Raw genomic sequence first — 19041 nt, 5'->3', positions numbered from 1 at the left:
ACTTACTTACTTTCAAATAAAACTGAAAGGTTCATGCTTTATGGCTTGCAATATTACTACTACGCCTGTCCCAGAATCAGACTGGCCTGGCCTGATCTGATCTTCCTCATCCTGATGATGAGATCACCGGCCCACCGATCTTCCGAGGCCAATCGCGAGCTCTTCTCGACGCCTTGTACTGCGTCGACTTCGTTTGTAGTTAGTTCGTATGTTGTTTGCTTGGGGTTGAGGGGCACACTCTTTGTTTCAGCTGTATGTATGTCTGCTGCTCTTATGTTCAGACGTCTTCGATAGGGTTTTCTCTGCGCTGATTTGTCAATGCGTACTTGATTCTGTTGTGCAAGGTTTATTTTCCTACTAGCTTGATGTGGATGGGCTTGGGATCTCGTACTGATAACATGGTGGAGGTCATGATGCTGGTTTAGTGGTATGAGGCGTCGGAAAGTTTTGTTTTAAAATTGTAATTGAGAGGCTTGGGGGTTCAGACACAGTATGAACAGTAAATTTGATAGATCAGCTATTTAAGCGTTTTGTGATGGAGACTTGTACTTCACATAATGTAAATAAGAAAATTGATAGAATAGATTGACACGTGCATGTCTCTACTCAAAACAGTCAGGAGTAGGAAATAGTAAAGAAATGAGTACTCAATACAGACGGGGGGTTCTGCACCTATAGGTCTGACAACGGACGATCAATGCTGTGCTGCAGTAGCCTCCGACAATCCGGGTATGCATATGTGAATTTCTCCGTACTTATATCGCACGCCATATTCTTCAGTGCTTTGGTCTTCGTAGGCTTCTTGGTGTACCGAAAGTATACCTCTAGTTGCAAGGGTAAGTACATGCATGAGGCCTTGAGTAGCCACGATGTGAGAGGTCTTCTGCGGAGGGAGGAGTGTGGAGAATGTTACTGATTTAATTTCTCCGGCTGGACCATTCGGGTCATAAACTTCCTCTTCGTTTGCAGGTGTCGTGGCCATGAATATGCTTTCCAAGTACTTGAGGAAGTTTAAGCTCTCTTGGTCAAGTGTTGACTTTTGTGATTCATCATTGAGCACTTGCAGACCCTGAACAACAGAGTGCGTTTCATGGCCTGCTCCCATTATTCGGTCCTCAAAGGCTCCGCCATGCTCTGTCGCAAGCTCGGTGTGTAGATACTGAGAGATGTCAAAGTCGTCAAGGTTGTCCAGCTCACCCAATCCGTTGCCGGGAGTGGAGAGGACGTTGAGCGCTTCAGCATCGAAAGGAAACCCACGACCAGCAAGAGGACTTGCGCTTGTGAGACGGCTGCGTGCTCTCCCAAATCCGGTATCGGAAATGCCATGCGATGAAAAGTCACTGGCGCTGCCAAAACCGCGAAAGATATTTGCAGCAGACGAGCCCTGTCGAGAGCTTTGGACAGATGCTGTGATGTTCCATGGCATTTGAATGGAGTGGTCATCGCGAAGTGAGGGTGGTGCATTGCGACCAATTTCGACGTCCTGCGTATAATAGCTCAGCTTTGGTCCGGTAAGCATAAGAGCACGTTGACATATACATACCTCGTTCCATAACCTGTCGTCGTGACGTCCGATCTGATCTTCATCCTCCACCCTTGGACGGACACGCCGGGTATCGAGATCGAGATCCCCGCCTTCAATCGAGGGATGGACACGCTTGCGTACTCGACCATTTGACTCATCATGGAGCTTTTCATACAGCTGCTTGCCCGAGAAAGAATGCAATGGGTGCGTGACTTGAGACACCCCCACGCCAATACCGACAGAACCGATGCCTTGACCGAAGACCCAGAAGGCAGCCCTCTTCTTTGCCAAGGTGGGAAGCTTGTTTCTCTGTTTCTGCTTCGAGGCTGCTGCCATGTTCTGCACATAGTTACTATTCAAATGGGCCATTTCAGTGTTTCGCAGTGCAATTTGGTGATCTAAGCCAATGACCTTGGGTCCTCTTCTCTTCTGCTGCAATGCCATATTCGACTCCACAGTATCTTCATCGTTCATTACCTGGTCAAATATAGAGGCGCGGTTCTGGTTGGTCTTCTGTATGTCAACTCTTTCAGTATTTAGCTTTAGATCTGGTAGTTCTGTCCTGGGTCCTTCGTCAAGCAAAGCCGGCTATTTCATAGTTTTGTCAGGCAATTGAAATATCAGTAAGTGATTGATGAAGCGTACCTGATCTTCCATGACAAAGTTTTCTGTCGCATCAACCTCCATGGCATCTGCAGCTCTTTCTTCCATGGCTGGTATGTTCCCTTGCAATCTTGTCTCAGGCTGAACGGATCCAGCAAGCTCTATGATATTTCCATCTTCGTCAAACTCGAAGTCAGGTTGCAGGATCACTCCGGATTCTTCACCAAGCTGAAGGGGCTCGATGCCGCCAAAGTCGATGCTTATCCCTCCATACCGGCTCACACTGGTACCTGCGCTGAAGCCATCTATATCCCCCAGTGATCTATTAGAGGACAAATCGAGTTTCAGGCTAGCAGTCTGAGAGAGAGCAGATTGGCTAAGATCAGGAGTCTGCGGCCACATCCGACTTGATTGTTGACTCAGGTCTAAGTCAATCGACAGATTCAAGCTTGAGAAATCTAGTCCCAAGCCAGGGAGGTTATTCTCAGGAAGGAAACTCGGATCGTAAGGTAGAATGAGCTGATCTGGTCTGTAAGGAGGGTAAGCAGTGAGACACTGTTGCAATGGCCGCAAGTATTAAGACACCAGGAGTACAGACCTAGCCTTCCCTGCCATAGGGTCAAGACCACCTCCCGGTAGAACCTTCAGCAGAGCTCTCATCCTGTCATGCATGGCTTGGACATCAGTGAGGGTGTATCCACACTGTTGGCTGTATACCCTCGACACCCCATATCTAAAAAGTATAATGCAATGAGTAAAGTAGCCTTTTGACCTGCTTGCGAGCAGCAGATCTTACAGCAGATTCCCCTGAAGCCTCAAAGCCATCGGCGCCACCGGGTCCATTATGACACCGCACGTCTTGGGGACATCCACATCCAGTATAGCCTTTTTGTTCAACTTTCTAGTGACGGATTTCGAGCCCAGGGTGGCAACAAGCCTAAAAGGATTGCAAGATTAGTATAATAGAGCAGACAGGTCTAAGGAGGGAATGCGACAACTCACCAAACCGTAGCAACTCCATGCTCGGGAGATGTGAGAACTAATCAAATAGGTGCATCAGTAGTCATCCGACAATAGCATTTGCAAAGCTTCAGGTTCAGATTCAGGTCAAGTCCATATCTACATCCACTTACTCTCATGGCTATAGAACATCTCGACCTCGCGCCCTTATGCACCTTGAGGAACGGTCCTGGACGCGTCCCTCAGGCTGATGCTCAGTTTATGAACCACTGCAAGCGATACTAGACGCGTGAATCGTTCCAGCAGCTGTATGTATCTTAGGACCGCGCCGCGAACTTATTAGCTGGCGGTGGTCTGGGTGAAGAAAGGAACCTGGTATATCTTTGAACGGGATTGACCAGCTGAACTAAATAGCGTTGGGATGCCTGGCAATGTGGAAGGTAGTCTCAGCTTCTGGCTTCAACTGTATAGGCTTGTTACCTGGGCCAGCTGTCTTCCGGTGGGGTGGGAAGTATGAGATATAGTCACTGCTGGAGCAAGATCGCGCAGGAGAAAGGTAAGACAGAAGAAGGTGGTTCGACGTGACCAGGAAGATAGGTATAGGGTGGGGCTTATCTGATGAGACAAAGTGATCAACTACCAGCAAAGAAAACTGAGAGGGAGTCGGAGTGTGAGGGATGTTGATGGAGGTGGAAGGCGATGGGACAAAAGTGGGAATTGAGTAGTGAGGAATCAACATCGGAGCATGACAGTCAACTCAAATATCGCTCACTATAACAGGACGGGAAATATCCAGTTACATTGCTGAGTTGATTTTACCAGATGGTACTCAAACGGCATGTGCACATCAATAAACTAGGCGAAATGAACGCCGCGTTAGTGGCAAAGGGTTGTTTAATCGCATCCAGTGTGTGAGCATTTTTTTTTATCCCCTTTCTATATTGCTACACTAAACCAGTATCAAGAAACATCAATGAACCCACAGACATTGTACAGGGAAGGTGCTTTTCGGTGCCCGTTAAGACAACACAATTATGGCAATACAGAATAACGACCGAAGAAGCCAGGGGTCTATAGAGGACGGAATAAACCGAGAATAAAGAAAAAAGTGAAAGAAAATCAAGTTGACTATGGAAAATGAAGGAAGAGGTAAATGCTGCTACAGTTATCTCCAACCCATAGCAACCCAGAAAGATGCACGTGGGGTATGAGACACGCAAGAAAGATCAAACCAGAACTTTAAAACACGAAGGACATTTTCTCGATTCCAAAAAATAAGCCCCCGTATGGGAGGGGGTTCTATACCTACCCCCGGACCAGATCATAGTACATGAGGTGTATCTAACATATAGGAGACACCTAATCAAGAGGAATGCCCTGGTATTCGCCGTAGCCAAGGGCAAGGTTCATGTTCTCTGTAGCGAGCATTAGTTTCAATTCTATCCACGTGTGTTCAGGGACTGTTAGGCTGGAGGACTTACGCAGGCACTGGGTGGCAGCACCCTTGAGCAGGTTGTCAATGGTAGCACACACGACGACCCGCTTGCCGCTGGAGTGGACAGCAAAGCCACCAACCTCAACGCCGTGGCGGCCAGCGATGTCCTTGACGGAAGGAGGCTCGCCAACGATCTTCACGAGCTTCTCACCAGCATAACGATCCTGGTAGATGTTGCGGATGTCGCGGGAGCTCATCTCCTCCTTCAAGGGGATGCTGATAGTGTGCTGTATAGAAGTCAGCCTCGACTCAACATGAAATCAAATGGCATAAAAACAAGGGTAACATACGTGAATTCCCTGGAACCAGACAGCAACGTGAGGGATGAACGCAATGCTGGTACCGAGCTGCGCGCTGATCTCCTTCTCGTGGATGTGATCAGTCAAGCTGTAGGGGATGATGTTGTTGGTGAGGTTGTCCACATCGTTCTTGGGGCTGGGCTTAGTGCCAGCTCCGGAGTAACCGGAAACACCGAAAACAGTGGGCTGGCCACCGAGGAAGGGCACAAGGGGAGCAATTCCAATCTGAGCGGCAGTAGCGTAGCATCCAGGGTTGGCGATACGGGTAGCCTGGGCAATCTTGGAACGGCTGACCAACTCAGGCAGACCGTAGGTCCAGTTGCTGTCGAAGCGGTAGTCGGCACTCAGGTCAACGATCACGTTGCCCTTCTCGGCACCCTGGTCCACAGCATCAACAAAGGGTTTGCAAACGCCGTTGGGCAGAGCCATGACCCAGCAGTCGACGTCTCCGTTGGAGGACATGCGCTTAACATCGTCGGGGCTGAGGTTCTCGTAGATGATCTCACGCTTGTCGTAACCCTGCAGCTTCTTGCCAACCAGCTCGCGAGAAGAGACGTGACGCAGATCCATGTGAGGGTGGGCGTTGAGCAGGCTAATCAAAGCCTGGCCGGTGTAACCACGGGCTCCGATAAGAGCAACCTTGGCGGGGCGGGTGTTGGACATGTTCTTCTCTCCCAACGGGGGGTTAGGGTTCGTCGTGGCGTAGGTTCTGACGGTCTGCACAGGAACCATCGGACGAGCGGAACGAGCGGCGCGCAGAGCATTGCTGGTAGAGGAGAAGGCACGCTTCTGCTCAGCAGAAGCGCCGCTAGCACCGAAACCCTTGCCAATGTGAGTGGCGGCCTGGGCGGCGCGGTGCAGCCTCGACTCGAGGTTGATGTCTCCAAACATCTGGCGACCGTGCTGGTTGAACTCCTGCACCAGCTGCTTGACCTCCTCACCGCTCTCGACACCGTACCAGAAGAGAACCTCTCCCTCACGGCTGAGGCTGCCATCGGCCTTGTCAAAGAACCAGGTCAGGTTCTCATCATCCTCCTTGACGGTCCAGACAAGCTTGGGGTAGTCCTTCTTGATGGAAGCAAAGACGTTGTCAGCAACGTTGGTCAACCAGCCGGACTTGGTGATGGTGAAGGTAGCCAAGTGAGCCAGGGAAGAAGTAGCGTCCTTCTGAGGGGGCAGAACAACAGCCAGGGCCTCCATAGGCTCATCATAGTAGACCTTGAAGTCACGCTCCTTCAAGCCCTCGACGTAACGGTCAACCGTGGCGCGGGCATCCAGGCCCTCGCGGTCACGAACCAGGACCTCCTTGAGCTTCTCGAGATCCTCGAACTCAGAGAGGGAAGTCTTAACGTGGACCTTGTTTCCACGGCGGATCAGCGTACCGGCTCCAGAGTCGGTGAAGAGTTCCTTCTGCAGATCAGCAGGGTGGATGATGGCCACACTGGAAGTACGAGGCAGGTCGCTGAGCAGGTCCTTCATCTCCTTGATCTTCAGGCGGGTACCGTGACGGACCCACCACTGAGTCATCAGGTGATCGTACTCCTCGTCGAGGTTGATCACAGAGATCTTCTCACCGGTGTCGCCGTTGAACAAGCCACCCTTCTCGGCAAGGTAGACAATCTTGAGCGGCTGGAGCGCACGCGCCAACTCACCGGCAGCCACATCAGCGTTGACATTGAGAACCTGGCCATCGGGGGTTTCGGCCATAGACGTAAGAATGGGAAGGCAGCCAGCCTCAATGGCAGACTCAATTGGCTTCTTGTTCACGCCATTGATCTTGCCAACCAGGTTGTACTTGTCCTTGTCCAGGTAATCAGCGGTGAAGACACCCGCGTTGAGAGGGCGCGCCCGGACACCCATGCGCTCCAACTCCTCAATTAGCTTCAAGTTCTCCTCCAAGAACAGCTTCCGGGCCAGAGCCAATGTCTTTCCATCAGTGACACGGATTCCATCTTCGAACTGAGGCTCGACACCGGCGTCCTCCAGCATACGGTTAAGCTGGGGTCCAGCACCGTGGACGACGATCGGGTAGAGTCCGACATGGTTCAGGAACGCAAGGGCGGAGGAAAGAGTTTGGAGGTGTTCGGTGATGATGGCACCGCCGACCTTGATGACAGCGAACTGCTGGGAGGAAACGGAGGTGAAGTGAGAGAGATACTGCTGCACCTCGCGCTTGGAACCGATGTTGCTCAGCAGCTGGACAACGGTCGAGCGGGTGGAGGAAAGCTGGGGGTCAGTAGCGCGGGAGTAGTGACGACTCTGCAACAGGGGAACCGCAGAGGCCTTCAGGGATTGACGAGCAGAGGCGCCGCCCAGTCTGGCAGAGGAAACAGCATGCTGTGCGGAGAAGGCGCGGAGGGGCTTGCTGGAGGAAGCTCTCCGCACGGCGGTGCGAAGGGAGAACATATTGCCAGCCAGCATGCGGCAGCTTCTGAGGCCTATATCGGACAGGAAGGTCGGAGGGAGGGAGACCTGGGAGGGGAGAACGGGGTTGGGAGTCAGAGGGAGTTAAGTAGAGGTAGCAAGTGGTAATGAAGGTTGAGAGGAGAAGGTGACTGAAGAGGGAAAAAAGGTTGTGCGGAGGTAGTAGTGCGGGTTCATCAGGGAATTTGCCGCAACCCCCCAAAGAGTTTGATCGTCCAGATAGAGATTATCGGCCACTCCTCGGAGCGGGTGCGCGCCCTTTGGGAAGAGGGGAATTAAATTATTACTCACTAGTTAGCTCCGACCCAATGGCTGGCCGCAATCGCCTTGTTCGGAGGTGGGTTTTTTTTCTTTACTTTTCGGCCGTGACCAGTTCTGTCCTTGAGTCAAGTTAAGCCTTGGGGGGGGTTTTTTTTTTATAAAGCCTTTTTCAATGACGCTCTTTTGCCGCGTTCGGGAGCGCCCTTTATATCTTTCTCTCTCCCCACGCGTTGCCTCGAAATTTAGGCCGTTTTCACAAGCTAACCAGGAGCACCTAGATCTCCGTCGAACCTGTCACTATATGTGAGCGAATTTCGATCTGGCCACTGGAATAAATTGCGCAAAACCCGGCTTCTTAAGGTATATATCGAGGGATAAACGCCAGTCCGCACAAGTGCCCGAAATGCTGGCTTGGCTGCGACTTTCGGAGCCGGGTATCGAAAAAAGTGACTCACCACATTTACTCTTATTCCAAGGTCCCGGTTCCCATTATTTCCGGTTGCCCTTCGCGCTCCCCATCCTCAAACCTCGCTTCCCTCTTTCGCATCGTCACACGTAATGGAAACCTAGCATATGGATCCCGACGATCCCCTGTGATCAATTTCCATCAATCAATAATAACTCTTCAAGCCGTTATCAGATCTCGCTAACTGCCGACAGCCTATCACTGTCTTGACTCGCTGGAGTCGTGCTCCAGCACGACTCAGGCCACAGGTGTCAAATCCGTCAGTGCAGATGGATCCTTTTCGTTATCTGATCCTCCCTTTACCTAACACGTACATCTGGGTATCCAGATTCCATATTAATGTGGTCCACATCTCTTGCTCTTCGGTCCTCTTCATCCGACCCTCTCCTCCCTTTGCTTTTTCCGTGGGGTGCGGGTTTTATCTATGACTGGTAATCTCCTCCGTAGTAGTAGTATCCGCAATACGAGAATCTACCCGTGTCTCAGGCTACGATGGGTCGGACTTTTGGCCAGATGAGTGCCTTGACCGTCTTACTCGTCAGGTCCTTCTCTCTCCGTCTCTTCCCCCTCTCGCTTTTATGCAGGTGCAAGTCTCAAAAGGACAAATTAGGTTGCCTGTACTATACTCGCAGTGTACTCTTGAGTGTAATCTGGAGCAGAGGTCCATTAAAGGCTAAAAAAAGGAAAGACACAAAGGAGATACATAAAGAAAAAAAAAAAGGGAAAAGGAAAAGGAAAAGGAGCAAACATAGGAGACCAAAACCAACAAACAGCACTGTTACTTGAACACGAGGAAGCACCGGAGAGTATCATTTACATCTTCACCGTCGATGGAATCATGTGGCGTAGCCTCAATCTCCATACCGGCTCATAGCGTCCATGGCGTATAGAGACAACAAGACTTTATTCGTGAGAACGAGGTTGACGCCCGAGAAAAAAGCAGGTGGTATTAATAGCTGGAAACAACGGCTTCGTCTCAACACAGATAAACCAGGGCCAGGCGAAAGAAAAATCGTCATCCATTCCCAAGCCAATCATGACTGTCGCGCTTTGAATTCGTAGTTTAATGTTTGGTTGCGACAACTAAAAGGAGAAAGCTGTTAGCGCACTCCGGGATGCTTTACCGGGTCCAGCTGGGTGGAGTGCCGGAGAACACCGCTGATCTTACCTGCAGGGACGATAATCACAATGAGCAGAATAATGATACAAACGATAAGGCACACGCGCATCTTCATATCCTTCCACCACATTTGCTTCCTCACGCGGTTGGCACCTCTGCGGAATCCCTGCGCTGATGTTGCCAAATTGTCCGTCTTGTCCTGGAGGGAGTCTAGACGTTCACCACGTTCTGAAACTTTGAAGATGTTGGAGCGCATTGTATCAACGGTCTCTTGGATTTTCTAGAGGAAAAAGAAACACAGTGTTAGTGAAGTGCTTTGCGACAAATGCCATGATAGACACAAGCTCAATAACATCCAAAGGACCGGGGTTGCCGCCCAGGGTAGATGAACCCAGATGGACGTCCAGATGAGCACTGGCAAGCCGTCACATCCTATCCAACCTGGGCGACAGATCCTTGTGGTACGATAAAAGTTGGCCGCGAGGCGTTTCGGCAACTTACTTTGTCGATTTCCCTTGTCCTGGGGTCACCATTTTGCGCGGCGCTGGCGCCGGCGCCGGCTCCATTGGCGCCAGAGGGGATGTAGGGGTCGTAAGGCTGCTCGGACATGATTCTCGTGCGCAATAGATTCTATGGTCTCGGTATTCGGGGGGTGTAGGACCTGGTAAGTCACCAGACTACCTAGGTGGAAAGTGACGGGCTGCTGCCTGTTGCTGTCGTAGGGGATGAGGTGGTAAGTCGCAACGACAGACTCGACGACTGAGGGTACGGTGAAAAGCGAGAAAGGTGGAGGTCGGAGGATGGTGTGGAAGGTGGCGGGACGATGGAATGCAGGAGGGAAGTAGGATGCGTTATTGAAGGGAAGCTGACAAGGTGTGATGAATCGCCGCCCGCCTTCTGGAGATTACAGGCGTTTCGGTTCGGTCGGGGCGGTTTCACGTGACCCGCGGTCTATTGGGAAGGACGCCCCGGCACAGGCAGCTATTATTTATTTTGTGCTTAGTGGTGAGACCCAATTGGACCAGCCGCTAGAATGGAAACAAAGAGAAGGTGAAAAGCCAAAAGGTTGAGTGGCTGTATAGAGACTGCTGCTACTTGGTTTCTATTGACTACTACTGCGCCCATGGAAAGGAGAGGATACCCTGTCAATATCCACCTAGAACTTCACATGGGAAGTAGGTCTACTACAACTGTCAATACTCTCCATGTATGCACTAGGTGCAGGAGTAAAGCTCTGGTATGCCTGCAATTTTGGTAGAGAGAGCAATATAGACAGAAATAGCAACACCAGTTGTCCGTCTATTGGGCACCCTTCACTACCAAGTGTTATGAAGTATGGCAACGGTCTGCCCGACCTCATGCGTTGCTTAAGAAACACGCCCTACTATGTGGCGGTGCGTCCTCTGTAAGCATTGCTGCGCCTTCCGTCACATGCATCACGTGGCAGTCCTGCCTTAACGAGTATGGACTGTGGACCCTTTTTCCATATATCTAGATAATCGATACGATAAGGACTTGGTTGCCGAAAGAATCCTGCCAACTTCTGCATTCTTTGATCTGCTTAAGACTTGGCTAGATTTGTTGCTCATACCACATATTTCAATGTTAATTGAAATAAGTGCTTTTACCCTTCACGAATGAGATAGATGAAAATACTAGGAACGGTTTACGCTTAATCCCAAGACCTAGTGTGCAAAGAATATCTCCCTCATGACTAACAGGGGGTAATGAGATCACTTTTGGTGCTACGTCAGTGTTAACAAGAGACACAACGCTTTGCATTGCAGTTTTGATCGATGGTAGCGGAAATTGTCCGAACGGACACCTACAGGCTTATAGCCCCGACAAAAATATGAGCGATTTATACAACTCCCTTCATACAGCGGGCATCAATACGAAACATTGCAACAAATGTGTCCCAGTAGCTCATTCAAGCGTTACAATACGGTCGAATGCGATTGCATTGGCGGAAGATTTCTCGAATACGAGATCGTCATACTCAGCAGACATGCTTATTCGCTACGAAGTCCAAGTATACGCGTCGCCAACTCATGTCAAGCCAGAGGGAATAGATTTCTGCTTCAATGATACTGCCTAAAGGCGCTCCTTTCATGCAGTGGAGCGGGACCAATCGGGCCAGCAGTACTCATATCAATAAGGGCTGATGAAGTTGACCTGGATATCTGTCTATTTCTTTCCAGCGCATGAAGGTTGCCGTGCGCCTAATTACAGCTTTGGCATGCGTATAGCTGTGCCGAGTTACTCCAGGTCATCTTAAGTGGCTCTCGGTTCTCCAGATCTGTTCCAGCCGCACGCCCCCAGATCTTGGTCTTACTAGTGATCCTCTGCCGAATAACGCTTGTCGCTACAGGAGCAGTACCGGGAGTATTCCAACATCATGCCTTGTCGATACCAAGGTTAAAAGATACTCGGCTGTCATAGGCGTAGTCCGAAGAACGGCAATATCACAAAGACACAATATATAATGCAAGCGTAGGATTTCCATTCAGTCATTGAAATATAATACAGTATAGACCGTAGCCTCCGAAACTCCACAAACTCTGAGCCAAATGCTTCCCCCACAATGCTTTTTGGACAGGTCTCAGGTAGACGCAATGGGTATAAATACAAGGACGATGCAGGAGCCAACAGTCCTTCCTAGCATCATGTTCGATCCAGCTACATCTCCAGCATAAAGAAATGTCGCTAGTCACTGCGGATTCACTCCAGTGGAGATATACCTCCGCAACAAGCCTATTTCTCACCCAGCAATTCCTTCCTCATCTCCTCACGTTGTACCTTCGCATCATCCCTAGCCTGGTTCCGTTGTACCTCAGCCTCCACGCGCTTCTGTTCCTGTTGTTCCTGCGCCGCGTACCAGACTAATCAAACCCATGAAATCAGTATAGCTGCTCACAGACACACCCATAAGTTTAAAAGAAGGGGGGCCCATAAAACGCACTCGACTTATCAGACTTAGACCATTGCTTCAACCGGGTAACATATTCATCGAATTCCCGAGCCCGGCGATCACCTTCCTCCAAACTCCGCTTCTGAAGATCCGGGTTATAACGCTTGAACAATTCTTCATCGGTAGGGCGGATGTATTGGACGAAAGCCGGACCGCCGACACAGATGACGATGCCGCTAATAGTAATTTACCCCGTTAGAAAAATCGCGCGGCAAGTGCGGAAAGAAAAAGGGTGGGTGGATGGGTGTGGGATGCGCCTTACACGCCGAGCATCTTCATCCAGGTTCCTGCCCGAGACATGGTGGAGGATGGATTTATTTTCTGGGGACAATTGTTTGTTTGTTTGGTTGGGGGATGACGAGTGATGTAAGGCAAGGTGGAAGTCGCCCTGCTGTAAATGGCTAGCTAAACGCGAGAGGTTGGTTGGTTGATGTCTTCGTTGAAAGCCACAGGGGAATCGTTCGGGAAGTGCGTCTGATCTCCGACATCAATCAACATCATCATCGTAATCACGCACACGGGATTCGGCAGCGCCGATCCATATGTGTGTGTGGCGCAGCAGTGGAGGCTAATGCAGGTGGCGCAGGTTGTGGCCGTTTACTTGATTGTAAACCAATTAGGGAAGCGGAGTGGAATTATTCGGGCGGACTTCCCTTTTGTTGGTCTTCTCCCGAGGTGAAAAGACTGCTGCTGCTGCTGCTCCACTCACTATGTCACTAGAACAACACTATCAGATTTTGTGCGAATGAGCTGCTGATTTTCCCAGGGGCGGGGAATATTGTAGAGATTCTCTCTCGTCTCTTTTCCTCTGTTGAATGGTTACTGTGACGTCGGGATGTCTTAGACATTCGGTCCGCTCGGCATTGATATATCGACTTCTAAATATAATCACAAAGCAAAAGTAGGGTGGTCGGTAGAATTGCTTCATTGGTGACCATTTGCGAGGTATGAAGAATTACTTTACTCATTTGGGTCATGTGCAGCTCCATTCCACGCGTGGAACTTCCATCCGCAGATGCAGCTGATCATTATCTTAATTTAGGAAGTCTATTAGTCAAATGCTTTTACGAGGGAGAAATCATCTGGCGTTGTTAGAATAATGTGCGTTCTCATTTGCGAAAGTGGGATGTGGATAGATAGAGTATATTCGCGTAGACGCAAGGTCTGCTACTGTCCACGTTGGTATCTTTCGATGCGACATATCTGATACGTCGACGCGGCAGGGGTAACTAATATCTGCTATGGTTGAAGAGACGCGCTTGGACAGTTAACTGATTCAAGGCCGTAAATTGTGTCGGACCATCATCACTTTGTACCCCATAAGGCTCGGCGAGCCACTTGATACTACTACTACAGTAAAACACGGTTATAAGCAATTATATGAGACACACCACTAAATTGCTTATATCGAGGTCTTGCTAATATCAAATATTCTATACAAAATATCATTTTATTGCGTATTTATCCTTTTTTTAATAGAATATTATGTTCCTGATATGCTAGCGAATATAAAAATATCAAATTAATATTAAATCATATATATTTTTTGGCATCTAGCTAGAATTTAACTTACTATCTCTATATATCAATCAGCGATCGGGAATAGTATCAAAATATATAAATCACCGTGACTACGGGATACAGAGAAAGTAGTAATCTACTAATTATATATAATTTTAAACTACCTAATAAAAATAAGATCAGATAGTATTAAATATATAAAATAAAATAAAAAATCTCCGTTTTATTATGTTTTAATAGTCTATTCTAGTATAAATTCAAAATAATGATGTCTAAATTAGCTATTCTGAGCATCTAATATAAGCAATTTTGTATGGAGAAAGATCAGGAATTTAGCAATTTGCTAGTAATGGAGGATGAAGCATTTTTGTATGGTGTAGCAATTCGGACACGGTGGCAGGGTGCTTGTAATGGAGGATTGCTTATATAAGGTGTTGCTTATAACCGTGTTTTACTGTAGTAACTGGGGATAGTACGGAGTAGGTTATGTAAGATAGGTTGATGATTGATAACATCATAGGCTGGTTGTCGAACTCCAAGTGTTTATCCTTCATTGTAATTCGACGCATGGGGCTATGTCGTATTCGTATAGACCAATAGAAATGCAGCGCCTAAGTTTCGAACGGAGATTGCGCTGGAGTTTGATCCATATTGACCACTGTCGTTGTACTAAAGTAGGAAGCCCCTCAAAGATTAACTGCTTACTGACTATCCATTGGCACAAGTCTCCCAGACCCCTGATGATCAAAAGGCTCAAGACCTTGCAGCGGGTTTGTAGGTAGATAATGGGCAGATAATTGCTGTTCGAAAAATTTGGGTGCGGTAGATCTCATGTCTCAGGGGTCAATAGCCTTAAGAGGATATCCAACGTCATTTCCTAGATGGGAGTCTTGGGTAGCGCCGTGCCAAGCGGTTATCAGACTCCAACGGTTTCTGATTCTGCAGTTGAAGTAGTTGAAGAAGGGTTAGTCGGGAATGCTGGTAGGTCTGGTTGACGGTGCACTGGGATATGATACCCACTGTCGATACATGGCACGAGTGCCACCAGTCCCTCTTTAATGTCCTTCACCCAGGTTCCAAAGCCATGACTCCTGCTGCCACAGTGCCACTAGACTGAATGGGGTCGGGGGACGGAGGAGGAGATCCGTTTTGTACCGGCGAGAAGTGGACACCGATATCTAACTCTGACCAGCGACAGTATTCCCGGCGGGACGGGCGTGGGTCAATTCAGAAGAACCGTTCCAAAGTGTCAGTAGCCGACCAGTGAGTAGATAGTTGAGTGGGTGCACGAACAGTTCAGTCATGCATTATGGGGATTTCGCTAGGAGTTGCGCATGGTTGATCAGAGACAAAGGAGAGGAGAGAAGGAGGGCATAATGAGTGGGCATTCATAAAGTGTTTCATCGTCGCGGTCAATCAATCAGTAATTATAATAATAATCATAATCCCTTGTGTTGTCGCTTCCACTTTTTTTTGTCACTCCAATCTACTAGCAGAGGGGGAAGTTTTAAAATCACGGGTGGCTTTCTGTTTCCCCTCTCCATCCAGTCAGACTACTTTACCCGTCAGGTACTCTACTTAGTACTCCGGACTCCGTCCCTATAATCCTCGACCACCCAAAGACACTTATCGTCTTTACCTCCGCCAACCTCCACCACCCCCTTCTGTCACTAATTTTAAAATTCCTCCTCCCTCGGAGGTCACACGCTCTTTATTTTTCTCACAAAGGTCATTCTTCCTTTGCCATCTTTTGTATCTTTCTTTCCCTGCCCCGGTCCCGCATTCCTTCATTCCTGGCGGGGGGAAGGTTATCCCTCGTGTTCTGGTGAGTTGGTCCGGCTTCGCGCATTCGCCGTGCGATCGCGCCCCGGCTTCTGCGGTCATTTGCGCCCACAATTCGACCGCTGACAGCATTCCTTTCCCGTTCGCTAGGATACATTAATCTCGCGCTGGTCTCTCTTCAGGGTCTAATGGTTGCATATATCGCATGGAACTGTTGAATGGATCTTAGTCCCCGTGTCACTGTTCGCAGATCTATCTAGCTTCCAGTAAGCTAAGCGCCCCCCTCAACTACTAGCAGGGTCTAGCAGCATTTTGCCCTATGTACCTTTGTCTCACTGGCTGACCTCCTATTGGTGTAGATAGTGAAAGGGGGGCGTGAGCATTGTCTACGAGTGCATTGATTGTTCCCCGCGCTTCCAACCCGGATACAGAATCCGCAATCGTTTGTTCAAAAGCTCGTGTCGACTCCTTTCCCTTGTACAGTTCGCAAGATTACTGTTGGCATAATGGCATACCCTCAGCATCCAGCGCAGAGGGCGCCTCCGATGCGAAACTATGGTCCCCGCGCTCCTCCCGCCCGGGGCGGGGCCTTACAGGGTCCGCCGCCAAATGGACAATATGATTATGGCTATGACAACCAATACTATGGATACAGTAATGGTCCTCAGGGTTCAGGACGCGGTTATCCCGGTGATAGCGCAGTCCCGCGGTCTTATGGGCCTCCACCAGGGGCTCCGCGGCCTCCGCGTGGTGGCTATGGACCCCCGATGGAGGCTCGTGGATATGCACATCGCGGACGCCCTCCACCGCCGCAGGGATATGATAGCCGTCGTGGCTACGGGGACAGACCACCTCCTCAGATGAGACGGCGTGAGTATAAATGAGCCCACTTACTTGGAACATGCCGTTGACTTAGTCTAGCTGCTCGTCCGCCGCAATCCCCTGATAAGATGGCATTTGATAATCCGTTTCCATCTTTCCCTACGAAAGACCCGCGCGGACCGAGAAGTATTGAGGGTGAGATGGCCGCAATGGACCTCAATGGTGGCCCAATACCCCCTTCACAGGTGCCAGATCGTCCGCATACCTCGCATAGTAGGCGACCACCTAGACCTGTATCCCCTGGCCGTGGTAGAAGCAACTACCCCGCCGCTCCTGTGCGATCAGCAAGTACTGGCCGTCCGGCAGCTTCGTCTGTTCGAAGTGACAGGCCGTATACCGATCCTAATGACCCGCCGCCCGTACCACACGTCAATCGCAGTGCCACCATGCCAGTCCAGTCAACAATGTCACCTCCACCGCCCAAGCCTCTGTACCCTGGACAATCAACTTACCAAGATCCTTACTCTCAACCGCAACCGGGTCCGCATGAGCATTTCGATACTGAGGCATGGGTGGACAGCTATTATAACTCGGCTCATGCTGGTGAGACTGATATGCCCAACTTCGATGCGATGCCTGATTTCGCGAAGGGCGGAGTGATCGATGAAAGCTTGCCCGGCCTTGAACAGCCGAAGGCCAAGGCACCCATCGAGTCGCCCCCCTCATCTCGTGGGGGATACACCGCGTTCAACCCTCATGCAGCGAGCGATCCTTATCCGCAATCTCCGGTGGAAGCCAGGGGCGCAGTTGCGCCCAATCAGTTTGCAAATGCAGGCTTTCAGTTCGACCTGCCGAATGAGGGCCCACCAATCCAACCTGCCTATGCTCAGGCTAGTGCTGGATATGGTTACAATCCGCATCCCTACGAGGAGCCCCACCCTCAGGATCAGGGGAATTGGGGCGCCGGAATGCCAGCTTATCCTGAACCCAATAGCGGCTACCCTGTCCCAGAGCCTTCTGTCCGGGGCAATCCACCTCGCCCCTACAGGCCCAACCAACCGATGCCTGTGACTGAGCCAGCACCAGCTTTGAACCAGCCCGAAGCTGTGGATCCCCAAAAGAATCCCGATGCTCTCCCTCACCACCCCGTTCCTTTCCGTCCGGGCCACGATCAGGGAAGCAAACCTGCACCGGTACGACAATATAATAATGCCAACGCATCAGCTCCTCCTCCTGCTGCTTCCCCACCGCAAGCCGCGCCCGTGGAACCAGCTGCATCCGGTCCTGTCACCCAGCAAGAACTTCAACAACTTCAACAGATGGCCAAAAGTAGGCCATCGGACAACAAGACCCAGCTTCTACTTGCGAAGAAGTTGGTTGAGGCTTCGACCGTCCTGGTTGACAGCAGTCGGATGGATCCCAAGACCAAAGCGAAAGCCCGCGAGAGGTATGTTATGGATGGTTACAAGATCGTCAAGAAGTTGGCATCCAGTGGATACGCGGACGCTCAGTTCTTCCTCGCGGATTGTTATGGGTCAGGACAGATGGGTCTTCAGGTGGATCCTAAGGAAGCTTACAGCCTGTATCACTCCGCTGCTAAGGCGGGACATGCCCAGTCTGCCTACCGAGTCGCTGTATGCTGCGAGATAGGACAAGAAGAAGGCGGAGGCACTAAACGCGACCCTTTCAAGGCGGTGCAATGGTACAAGCGTGCTGCATCCTTGGGAGACCCGCCTGCGATGTACAAGATGGGAATGATCTTGCTCAAAGGCCTTCTTGGACAGGCCAAGAACCCTCGCGAAGGTATCTCTTGGCTAAAGCGTGCCGCAGAGCGTGCCGATGCCGAGAACCCACATGCCCTTCATGAGCTTGCCCTTATGTACGCAAATGCGGGGCCCAATGATGTCGTTGTTCGGGATGAAGCCTACGCAAGCCAACTTTTCCACCAGGCCGCCGAATTGGGATACAAGTTCTCTCAATTCCGCTTGGGATCTGCGTATGAGTACGGCTTGATGGGATGCCCTGTCGACTTCCGTCAGAGTATCATTTGGTACACTCATGCTGCTGCTCAAGGGGAGCACCAGAGTGAACTTGCTCTCAGTGGATGGTACCTTACTGGAGCGGAGGGTATCCTCCAGCAGAGTGACACGGAAGCCTATCTCTGGGCGCGCAAAGCTGCGACTGCCGGTCTCGCCAAAGCAGAATACGCGATGGGATATTTCACCGAAGTCGGTATCGGTGTAGCTGCCAACCTGGATGATGCGAAGAGGTGGTACTGGCGGGCAGCTGGTGAGTTTCTCTACTTCTCTTATGCCTTTCGATCGCTAATGTGGCTTCACTACAGCACAACAATTCCCAAAAGCGCGTGAGCGTCTCGAGGAGATCAAGCAGGGCGGCGCTCGGATGCAAAAAACCCGACTGTCCCGGTCTGCTGTCAATCAACAAAAGCAGAACGAAGGCGATTGTGTTATTATGTAAATGAGCATGACAACTGGATGGTGGAAATTTCGGGGGATGTTTACATTTTCGTTCTACCAGTTTAATACTCTTTTTGGACCTAACTGCCAGTTTATTCTGATTGCTGGCGAATGCTTATACCCACCTAACGAGCTGGAACTGGATTACTATGATGCATGCATTTCTGGCCTGGGAGAACTTCACTGGGGGAATGATTGATGAATTTGACCGGTCAATCTGGATTGTACCGGACCGCATCTTCAACTCCCATGGTTATTTTGCTTAGACTAGACACCGCATGATGATGGCCTTTTTTATAATACCTTAATAATGAA

General features: G+C 50.1%; 5 protein-coding genes across 5 annotated transcripts; 1 reads left to right on the top strand and 4 right to left on the bottom strand.

Annotated features, from left to right (window-relative positions):
• Positions 1-689: 689 nt before the first annotated feature.
• Positions 690-3280, bottom strand: BO88DRAFT_384581 (Rad21/Rec8 N terminal domain protein; the record flags this gene model as incomplete). Its single annotated transcript, XM_025704710.1, has 7 exons — positions 690-1483; positions 1544-2113; positions 2171-2657; positions 2727-2861; positions 2925-3065; positions 3131-3167; positions 3262-3280. The coding sequence occupies 7 exons, from the start codon at positions 3278-3280 to the stop codon at positions 695-697; spliced, it is 2178 nt and encodes a 725-aa protein (XP_025564855.1). The 3' UTR covers positions 690-694.
• Positions 3281-3986: 706 nt separating this feature from the next.
• argEF (bifunctional acetylglutamate kinase/N-acetyl-gamma-glutamyl-phosphate reductase) lies at positions 3987-7657 on the bottom strand. The gene is made up of 3 exons (XM_025706318.1): positions 4874-7657; positions 4570-4810; positions 3987-4503 (listed from the first exon to the last, which is right to left on the bottom strand). Exons 1-3 carry the CDS (start codon positions 7286-7288, stop codon positions 4448-4450), a joined length of 2712 nt encoding a protein of 903 aa, XP_025564854.1. The 5' UTR covers positions 7289-7657; the 3' UTR covers positions 3987-4447.
• A 1476-nt stretch (positions 7658-9133) lies between these two features.
• Positions 9134-9762, bottom strand: BO88DRAFT_451747 (SNAP receptor SNC2; the record flags this gene model as incomplete). Its single annotated transcript, XM_025710651.1, has 2 exons — positions 9134-9433; positions 9655-9762. The coding sequence occupies 2 exons, from the start codon at positions 9760-9762 to the stop codon at positions 9134-9136; spliced, it is 408 nt and encodes a 135-aa protein (XP_025564853.1).
• Positions 9763-11907: 2145 nt separating this feature from the next.
• Positions 11908-12424, bottom strand: BO88DRAFT_451746 (uncharacterized protein; the record flags this gene model as incomplete). Its single annotated transcript, XM_025710650.1, has 3 exons — positions 11908-12035; positions 12116-12300; positions 12387-12424. The coding sequence occupies 3 exons, from the start codon at positions 12422-12424 to the stop codon at positions 11908-11910; spliced, it is 351 nt and encodes a 116-aa protein (XP_025564852.1).
• Positions 12425-15793: 3369 nt separating this feature from the next.
• On the top strand, positions 15794-18833 carry BO88DRAFT_242842 (putative chitin synthase activator (Chs3)). The gene is made up of 3 exons (XM_025702153.1): positions 15794-16297; positions 16349-18538; positions 18594-18833. The coding sequence occupies exons 1-3, from the start codon at positions 15934-15936 to the stop codon at positions 18725-18727; spliced, it is 2688 nt and encodes an 895-aa protein (XP_025564851.1). The 5' UTR covers positions 15794-15933; the 3' UTR covers positions 18728-18833.
• The last annotated feature ends 208 nt before the right edge of the window (positions 18834-19041 follow it).

The sequence above is a fragment of the Aspergillus vadensis genome (assembly GCF_003184925.1).
Source record: "Aspergillus vadensis CBS 113365 unplaced genomic scaffold BO88scaffold_6, whole genome shotgun sequence".
Lineage (NCBI taxonomy): Eukaryota > Fungi > Ascomycota > Eurotiomycetes > Eurotiales > Aspergillaceae > Aspergillus > Aspergillus vadensis.
The sequence above is the reverse complement of the archived record's forward strand: the minus strand, read 5'-3'. Positions and strand labels throughout refer to the sequence as shown.